The sequence below is a fragment of the Alligator sinensis genome, unplaced genomic scaffold (assembly GCF_000455745.1).
Source record: "Alligator sinensis unplaced genomic scaffold, ASM45574v1 scaffold1112_1, whole genome shotgun sequence".
NCBI classification, from domain to species: Eukaryota; Metazoa; Chordata; order Crocodylia; family Alligatoridae; genus Alligator; species Alligator sinensis.
The window spans coordinates 539,231-549,763 of NW_005842327.1; the positions used below are offsets into that span (position 1 = coordinate 539,231).

The window sequence follows — 10,533 nt, forward strand, 5'->3', positions numbered from 1 at the left end:
GTGGCGCCACTGCCGCCACTGCAGGCTTGGCGGGCCGCATGTTGGACAAGCCTGTTCAAAGGATTCTTCCTAAGGATCTCCCAGCCCGGCCCTGCGGCCAGGGCAGGGGGGACATTGACCCTGTCTGTGCTGGGGTGGTAGAACCCTCCCCAGCAGCAGTCAGCTCCTGGAGGCAGGGAGCAATTTCCCATCTCCTGGTGCCCGACAGACTGGGAGCATTTTGCTCCTGGTTAGGTGTCTACATGTGTGCTATTGCGCAGTAAGTAATCTCAAGTAAATTTGCTACTTGCATTTGCAGGTAGCAAATTTATTCACTGTTAGAGCCAAATACTGTTCAGTAAGCGTCTGCATGCAGGTGCTTACTGTGCATTAATTCTGCTGTGCAGTAAAGGGTCCCATGTAGACACACCCAGTTGTTTCACATATATTTCTCCTGCACACTCATTTCTAGGTGACTGGAGTGTGTGTATTATGTATAAAACCCTCCAGGAATTGTTTTATATTACATTGCATCTGAAAAGACATGTAGTTACAGTTTATGGTGATACTTGGGGAGAGTACATGCAAGTTAGTGCAGAGATTTTTAAGTATGAACATTATTGTACAGTACTTAAGCATCCTATAATATTTATTTAATCTATCAACACACTTTTCATTTACTTACTTGTAAAAGTAATTTAACAGCTGAGTGAATCTATTAATGGACCACATGTAGCAGATAGGCCTTTTGTTCAAAATACTCCTTTAGGGCTTAAATGTTTAAACAAGTCGAGAGGCAATTTAGAGAGGTTTAGCCCATAAATGCAGTCACACTTTGTGAACTTTTCGTGTTCTTAGTAGTTGCTTTTTATCTAAAAATAACAACAATATATGTGACTTCTAGTTCTGTTTGAGGAAATGTTGGATGGGTAAGAAATAAGTGAGTTTCCTGTGCACATAGAGACAGGAATAAATGCTATATACTAGAGGTGGATCCATATCTGGTGTAAATTGTCATAGTTTTGTTTAAACTGTTTTAATTAGAGCAGTTCCTGGACAGCCAGTCTAAAATGGCTCACTGTCACATGTATTAAGCCTACTCCCCCACTCCCTGCATTTCAGAATGTCCATAGGGGTGCTTTAACTAAAGTTCATTGGATGAGGTTTAGTTAAAGCGGCCCCACAGCAATTTGAAACACAGGGGCTTAATGCATGCGACTGTGAGGCGATGCTCTTGCGTTCTAATTAGAATGCGAGCAAGCACATCTGTAGGCAGCTATGGAGCTGTGACAGTTTTCAGCAGCTGAGGATCTGGTCCAACACAATATTGTATTGGATCGCGCAGTATCAATTTAAGGGTGCTGTGCAGTTGTGATGGTAAGCATGCCATTTTATATATATATGTTTATTTACTTGTGTATAGGTTAGATATATAAAATAGGCTTTAAAATGTATAGAGAGCTTAAAGACCATTTTAGATCATCTTATCAAATTTAGAGATGTAATTTTCCAGCAATAAATTTAAAATGTTCAAAATACTTCTTCCATTACATATATATAGTTAAAATATAGAGTGGCTTATCCTAGAAAACCTAGTAGGCAATCAGATGTCCAAGTGAAATCGTCAAATGGATGGTTTTAATGCAAGTTGGTATAATACATTTTGCAGTACTTCCTTACATTGCATAAGCCTTATTGTAGCTCATTGATAAGATTTTAAATGTTATTTGTTAGATAGCACTTATTTCTATTGTGCCTCAACATTTCATGGTTGTCAACATGATATTTATATTTTGTGGTAGTGCATGTTTTGGACACAAGTATAAGTACTCAGTAAGTTACCATGGAAATAGTCTGCTATAATGACATTTTCGGATTTCATGAGGATCACTGCATAATCATGTTGTTTAGTAAGATATGGAATTAAATGTGCTCTTGGAAGCAGTGACCATCAGTTTCCAAATAAATGTTTGCGAACACCACCTTCACATTATATAGTATCTTCCAAAGACTGCATCAGAATAAATTATTATATTTTTAGAGGGAGTACAAGCTGTTGACAAAGCCTAAACATTTATTGAGACAAAGGCATTTTTACACATGCAAGCACCACAGCACTGGGGCTTTGAAAAGCACCTAGTGCTGTGATGCTTGCAGTTGTATAAGCAGCGAAATGCGTGTCAGCGCTGAGAAAATAGTGGCAGTGAGCTTTTGAACTAAAACAACTTGTAGATGCTTTAGTTCAAAAGTGCACCACTTCCATTTTATGTGTGCTGACGCGCATTTCACCGCTTATACAACTGCACGTGGTGCAGCACAGCACGCATCAGCTCACATGCAGAGCAGACTAGATTAATCGATAAATTAATTGAGTCTGCTCTGAAGCAGCAGTTCTCCGGCACATCACTGAATGAAAAAATATGTGTATAAATGTCCATTGTATGCCTTTTCCACACCTTTTAATGATCATAATTAAATATAAAAAACAACAAAGTTTTAATATGAAGGCAAGTGGTTTTGAATATGCATCTTCAGATTGGGAGCCTTTCTTTTTTGGGGTTTTAATTTGTTTTAAATTCAGTTTTAATAGCTATGATGAAAAAGAGGATGATTTTTACGTTAAATAAATATACCGCTTGTGTTGCAATGTGCTACAAATATTCCAGGGCAGGTATTGGTACTTAATATGAAAAATGATGATGACCAATAGAAAGAAAAGGTAATGATGGACATAACAGTTGTAGGGATATCAGTATCCTGTGTTATCAGCTGTTATGATACAACCATCACATCTGCATGATTCTGTAGTGATACAAGTGAAGCAGAAGCACTCCAGCTTTAACCCTGCTTCATTCAGGATTAAAGTTCGGAAGACTGTGATCTCTTGTATGGCTACAGAACCACGTAGATATAACAGTTACGGTGTAAAAGCTCAGGTACGCTTTTGCATAGCAACAGTTACCTCTCTACTTTTACAGCAGCTAAAATATATATTTTTCTGTCCTCTCAGAATACAGGACTGTTAGAAAGGAATCGGCATATGGGTTTTAACCTTCTGGCCATCTTTAGAACTGTGTCATACCCTCAAAACATTTAGGAAGTGCTTGGGAATGGTGGAATTGCTGGTAAATTAAGCATAAGTGGCATTATTTTCACCCACCCCCAGCCTCCAGAAGCTTTAGTGAAGACCAGCCATGCACAAATGCTGAGGTAATTAGTCTCATGGAGCTTCTTGGCTCTTCTTTATTTTTTTTATCCATATAAGGGATGATTTGCCTTTAGCCATTACACTAGGAAATCGCCAACTGAAGTCAGCATTCATGAAGAGGCTGCCAAAATACTGTATGCTATATATAAACCTGGAATACTGTATTTAGCTTGCATCCACTTTCATATTCTCACCTGATAAAGCTGCCCTGTCTTTTTGTTAGAAGCGTACTAGTATATTTGATAGAACTTAGAGAAATGCAGTACAAAGGAAACCCTCACTGTTGGAAACATATCAAGGAAAATACATTAATTTTGCTTTCAGACTGTGAAAAGCAAAAAGACTCCCTTGCTCACTTTTACGCAAGAGATGAGCTCTCTTAATTTGTATAGTGGATGTGTGTGTTCCTAGAGCCTTTATGAACTTTAGGGGTATTGGAATTGGAGGCAAACTAGTTTGATTTTGTTCCGTGGTCTGAAGTTTTACAAAAAAGGTCTAAGGCTAACGTGGCAAGTATGGAAAAGGATAGACTGTTACGTTATACCGAGGCATGAAATGTTAAGGCAGTTTAATAGCCAAACAACCTCTCTACTGGATTTTAAGTGGGCAGGAATATTAGCTCAGCAAATGACCCAGCAATGCTTTCTTAAGACACTAGCAGAAAGGGAAGAATGTAAGAAGTGGGTGATGGGGCAGGAATTGACCCCTTGATAAGATTATTAAATAAAGCATAATAAAACTTAGTGATACTTTCAAGGCTGGGGAGCTGAAGCTTTAAGACTTAGGCAACAACTTTTTAGATCAGTGAGCAGCATTCTAATATTATAAAAGCCTTAATCTGTCTGTCTGCCTGTCCATAATGCTTTATCCACCCTTTGATTGGCTGACAAACAGCCAATCAGAGTGCGAACAAGTGTTCAGACAGGTGGCAGCTCACCACCATGATGGTGGGGACACAGGGGATGGAGCGGGGGGTGGGTTGAGGCCAGCTGGAGGCGGCAACAGAGTGGACAGAATGGGCTGCTGTCCTGACCCCCTGCCACCCTGCAGGTGGTGACGATGGAGTGGGGGGGAGGGGGGCAAGGCCACCAGAGCTGTCCTCACCCCCCCTTGCCCCTTGGAGGTGACGACGGTGGTGGCGCAGGGGATGGGGGAGCAGGCTTGGGGCACCGGGGGGGGCAAGGCCACTGGCGCTGGCCTTGGCCCACCCTTCTCCCCTTCTGTCATTGCTGCCTGCAGGGCTGATGTGGCAGTGGTGGGGGGAGGAGCAGGCCCAATGCAGGGCGGGGGAAGGAGCAGGCGCACCATGGTGGCAGTGATGGGAGGGGAGGAGTGGGCTGGGGCCCAATGCGGGGTGGGGAAACGGGCCCAAGTGGGGGCGTGGAGAAGCCAGCCCACCACAGCGGTGGGGGGAGGGAGCACTCCCCTGCATCGGGCCTTAGCCCATTCCTCCTGTCCTCCCACCACTGCTGGGTTGGCCCGGGCCCGCTGCTCTCCCCCCTGCCGCGGTGACCTGGCTTCTCCCCACCTTCGGTCCCAGTCTTCCCCCACATTGGGCCCACACCCCCTCCTCTTTTCTCCCTGCCACTGTGGCAGGGAGGAGGGGAGCAGGCCTGGACCCCACGCAGCAGGAGGAAAGGGGGAAGGGGCCTGGATGGTAGGGGGGCACGGGTCTCCATCCCTGCCCCCCCCCCCCATCATTCTTGATGGGCAGTTCACTAGTGTATACATAAAACCCACATTCCCCTCTTCTGATCTTGAGAACCAAATTTCCCAAAACACTTTACTTGAGCCCCTGGTAAGGTTGCTCCACTGATACTGGCTACAAGAGTGCTGATCTGGGACTGTTACATGTGTGAAGTGAATGTATTTGCTAATGACTGGTCAGAGACCAGCATCTTATTTCATATACCCTCCCAGTTTAGGAGAATGGTATAAGATTGCTATCAACCTACAGTACAAGTACCACTGCAAAAGAAAAGTTCCAAAGCCTGATAATAGTCCCCTGTCTTCTTTATAGCCTTGCCATACTCCTTAACAAAGTGCTTTGGACCTGAGTTACCAGATTGATCGAGCATGATTGCAAATCTTGGAAGCTCAGAAAAGATGCATCAAGGAAGTTATGTGATTTCTTTCTCTTCTCTTTTTTAAAAAAATGTATGGTATTATCAAAAGGGCTTAATACCAAAAATAAATCTCAGTCTTTTCTGATTTACAGGTAAGTCAAATGGTAAGGGTATTCTTGTGAAATAAAGAACTCACCTCACTGGGGACAGCATACTGTAAATTATTTCAGGCTTAGATTTTCTAAATAAGTAATACAATTCTTGGCCTTTTAATTTTCTTTCTGCTCCCATTACTGCCTTACAAGCCATCAGGAATAGATGGCCTCCAACTCCTCTCTCTAACTTCCTGTGCCTTGGGATTCTTTTGTCTTCCTCTACAGAGACCCTACTTGATGACTTCCTTCTCACATACACGGTTTTCATGACAACTGACGACCTGTGCCAGGCATTGCTGAGACAATATCCTTCATTAATATTTACAGTTATGTATGGTTGTTGTCTTCTTTCAACAGGAGGTACAAGCTCTCCTATAGCTCCAAGAAGCATAGGACGGGTACATCATTCCAAGGGAACAGCCTAATTTTCTTGCCTGCAGGTACTCAGCTCTGTGGATTGATTTGGACAGGGAAGGGTTCTGATTATTGCATTTTCTCTGCTGTCTTTGGTAGGAATTCACAGCTTTGCTACAACATCACATGTTCCTGGTCCTTGTGCAAGTTGTGTGCGTTGTGAGGGGTGGCTTATTCTACCTGTCTTCAGTCTCTCACCTATAATATGTATTTGCTCAAGAACAGGAGTCTGCCTGGTTCTTGTTTTATGTTGAAAATGTTTATTTAAATATAGATCCATTTAAGATGGCAGCTAAAAGCAAGACTGGGATAGGGACTTTTTATATCTATGGTTTATGTTAGTGGTTATGGGAATATGTACTAGTTTCAAAGGGCTGCTTAGTAGAGAATACATCCAGTTTTCATAGATGTCAAAAGTAGGGAACACATTTAGTTTTGTCCCCTCCAAAGCTTAGCTGCATGCCACTACTAAGAAAAGATAGAAGGAAACATCATCTTAACAGCACATGTATTTAGACAGGAGAAAAGGTGAAATAATTTTACGAAGCCAAATAATCAAAAACAAAGGAAGCTTAGATAGAATTTAAAAATACCTCTTCCCCCCACCACACAGTATTATCTCTGGGACTGTGTTGCAGGAATATTTGCCTGAGATGAATCTTTGGTTGTGACATTCATTTTCTTGGAATTCAGGAAATAGCACAATAAATAGCAGTGCATATTTCCTACTATATCATGTCATTTAATGTGCTACAGTGGGAAAATTGGAACTGAAATTTCCCAAAGTTCAAGCATGTCTAGATGTGTATTGTAGTCCAGGGCCATTACAGAGAAAGAGAGAGATTCAATCTGGAAATTTCAACTCCAGATTTAGATCCAAGTTTCCCCCAAATTGTAGAGATTTCAGATGAGGTGTTCCGTTTCATTCACCCCCCTTGCTCTGGTATTTGTAAAGGACATGCCCTAACACAACCCTGTAAATATATTAAAGAATATTAGGATTGCATAGCTATGCATTAATAAGTCAAGATTTTCAGCTCTAAGGTTGAATATACCACAAGAGCTCTAACTATACATGTTATGATTAAAGATGTTTAATGTGATTACATATGCGAGGTTGCAAATGAAAAAAAAATGTCCAGTGTAGAATTCTTGTAATAGCATATGATCACATAATTGAGGACAATATTGTTATACAAAAATGTAATAGGGCAGCAAGAAAATATTGTATTTCTTTTTTACTACTTATCAGTGCAAACACCAAATCAACAGTTTTTCTTATCACATCTACAGACGCACACTTACACATGTGACATACCTGTATACCATTATACTTGCACGTTAATTCAGTTTTCATCCCTTTCTTATGTTTCATATTTGAATTAAAGTTATTAAAATTGTATAGAAAGTATGTCTCATCATAATTGCTTAAATCACCCTTTCTTCCTTCTGCAAATATGAATGTCTTCTATATATCAGAACAACAGAGAATTTAAAGAGGAGCTAGATGAAAAGGGTAGTTAATATTCCGACCTTCTCAAAAATGGATTATACAGTTTTTAAAAGAATGGTTAAAGATGTATACCACAGGATACCAAACTCACAGAAATAGTAGGATAGCTCAAATGAAGACTCTTTTTGTTTAAGGTTTATCTCTCTGGTTTGCTGACATTTACAAAATGCCATTAAAAAATTCAAATCAAAACCTACCCACTCTGCATCTTTTTGTTATCAGCAGCTCCTAAAAATATTCACATCTGTATAATTAATAGATTTAAACATGTGATAAGGGGAAAATGTATGCTGTGCATCTTACAATGGCCATTCTGTTAATCATTTGATACAATATAGAAGCTGTTCCCATTTACATGTAAAAACCATGTTTTTCATGTTTTTTCACTTATCTCCACATGTTAAGGATTGTGTTTGAATGAACTCATAACTATAAAATTAAACTCAATCTCTTCTTATAAGATTCTGTACAAAGTATGCAAATAAGTGATTCTTATATTTGAGGGAAGAGCAAATAGGTAAGAGGCAGAGATAAGTGCATTGTGTAAAGTAGGGATTTTTTTCCCATTGCTATTACTACTGTAGCTATTTGAATATAAGATGACCCTGATTATAAAACCATCCCCCAATAATTAGATTCTATATCTGGAAAATGTATACATTTGTTATAATTTCTGGATATAGAATCTAATTATTGGAGGGTTGCCTTGATTTGTCTCCCTCCCACTGCTACAGCAGGGAAAATAAACCTGGGGTAGTCAGGTAGCCCTTTCATTCTCTGCTTCTCAATTTCTTCCCCCAATAGCCTCTCCCCATCCCCCCGCCCCCCTTTACTGTCAGACTCCTGCTCTCCCTAAGCACATGACATGGAAGTGAGGGGCAAATTCAAAAACACTGACTTGGAAATAAGCATGCTTGTAACAATTCAGTTAATTCAGAATTGATGCATGTTATTCTTTTTTAAACAATTTTCAAAAAGAATACCTGTCTACAGGTTTTCTACCTGTACAGTTTTTACACAGGTATTCCATAAACATACTTTTAAGCGGCACTTTTATACCTACTTATATGTAGTACAAACTATGTGTGAGATTAGTCCAAAGCCAAAAGGTTCACAATCTAGCATATAGTTCATTGGGCTGGGCCCCAGCAGAGTCGAAAGTGTTTCAAGCCGTGGTGACCCCATAGCTCTGCACTGCCCAGTATGTGTTTACTCCCCACAAAGGATCCACACACTAATTAGCCACTCACTGGAACTGGTTGTTTTTGTCATAAGTCCTGGGATCTTCCAAAAAATGTACATGTAGATGAGGCATAGAGCAACCTGGTATGGCTTCACCTCATGGAGGGTGGGGCCACACTAATCACATGTAACTGGCTGAGAGAGGGAATGACAGAGAAATCCTGGGTGAACTGTTTGGGGCCCTGTTTGGTGCTGTTTGAATCACAGAACCATAAAAAATTACAGTTGGAAGGGACCTCAGGAGGTCATCTAATCCAACCCCCTGCTCAAAGTAGGACCATCCCCAACTACATCATCCCAGCCAGGGCTTTGTGAAACCGAGTCTTAAAAACCTCCAAGGATGGAGATTCTACCACCTTTCTAGGTAACCTGTTTTAGTGCTTCACCACCCTCCTAGGGAAGAAGTTTTTCCTAATATCCAACCTAAACCTCCCTTTTGGCAACTTGAGCCCATTGCTCCTTGTTCTGTCATCTGTCACCACTGAGAACAGTCTAGCTCAGTCCTCTTTGGAACCACCCTTTAGGTAGTTAAAGACTGCTATCAAATCCCCTCTGTCTTCTCTTCTCCAAACTAAACAAGCGCAGTTCCCTCAGCCTCTCCTCACAAGTCATGTGCCCCAACCCCCTAACCATTTTCATTCCCCTCTGCTGGACTCGCTCCAAATTGTCCACATCCTTTCTATAGTGGTGGGCCCAAAACTGAACACAGGACTCCAGATGTGGCCTCACCAGTGCAGAACAGAGGAGAATAATTACTTTCATTGATCTGTTGGCAATGCTCCTACTAATGCAGCCCAGTATGTTGTTAGCCTTCTTGGCAACAAGGGCATACTGTTGACTCATATCCAGCTTATTATCCACTGTAACTCCCCAATCCTTTTCTGCAGAGCTCCTACTTAGCCGGTTGGTCCCAAGCCTGTAGTGGTGCATGAGATTATTGTTTCCTAAGTGCAGGAGCTTGCACTTGTCCTTGTTGAAACTTGTGAGATTTCTTTTGGCCCAATCCTCCATTTGTCTAGGTCACTCCAGTGTATCTACTACTCCCCCCAGCTTGGTGTCATCTGTGAACTTGCTGCGGGTGCAATCCATCCCATCTTCCAGATCATTAATGAAAATATTGAACAAAACCAGCCCCTGGACCAACTCCTGGGACACTCCACTTGATACCAGCTGTCAATTAGAGCTTGAGCCATTGATCGCTACCCATTAAGCCTAATGATCCAGCCAGCCTTTTATCCACCTTATAGTGTATTCATCCAACTTATACTTCCTTAGCTTGCTTGCAAGAATGCTGTGGGATACCGTATCAAAAGCCTTGCTGAAGTCAAGGTATGTCATGTCCACTGCTTTCCTCACCTCTACAAAGACTTTCATAGTTTCATAGTTGGTAGGGTCGGAAGGGACCTGAGGAGATCATCTAGTCCGACCTCCTGCCATGGCAGGAAAGAGTACTGGGGGCAAACGATCCCAGCCAGATGTTCGTCCAACCTCCTTTTAAAGACCCCCAGGGTAGGAGCCAGCACCACTTCTTTTGGAAGTTGGTTCCAGGTCCTAGCCGCCCTGACAGTGAAATAGCACTTCCTAATGTCTAGCCTGAAACTACCCTCCGCTAGCTTGTGTCCATTGTTTCTTGTAACTCCCGGGATTGCTCGGGGGAACAGGGACTCTCCCAATGCCTGCTGGTCCCCCTTGACTAGTTTGTAGACTGCCACTAGATCCCCTCTCAGCCTTCTCTTTTGGAGACTGAACAGGTTCAGGTCCCTCAGCCTCTCCTCGTAGGGCCTGCCCTGCTGACCCCTGATCATGAGGGTGGCCCTCCTTTGGACCCTCTCCATATTGGCCACATCTTTAATCTGAAGTGCGGTGCCCAGAACTGGACGCAGTACTCCAGCTGCAGCCTGACCAGTGTCGCATAGAGGGGAGGATCACCTCCTTGGACCTGCTTGAGATGCATCT

The 10,533-nt window shown here is 42.1% G+C and overlaps 1 protein-coding gene across 2 annotated transcripts in view; it reads left to right on the forward strand.

Annotated features, from left to right (window-relative positions):
* Positions 1–10,533, forward strand: part of RAPGEF5 (Rap guanine nucleotide exchange factor 5) — a 265,239-nt gene that overhangs the window by 192,191 nt on the left and 62,515 nt on the right. For both annotated transcript variants that reach the window (XM_025210018.1, XM_006028585.3), the window contains one exon: positions 5,634–5,712. In XM_025210018.1, the coding sequence (XP_025065803.1) occupies positions 5,634–5,712 (79 nt within the window). The remainder of the gene's footprint in view (positions 1–5,633; positions 5,713–10,533) is intronic.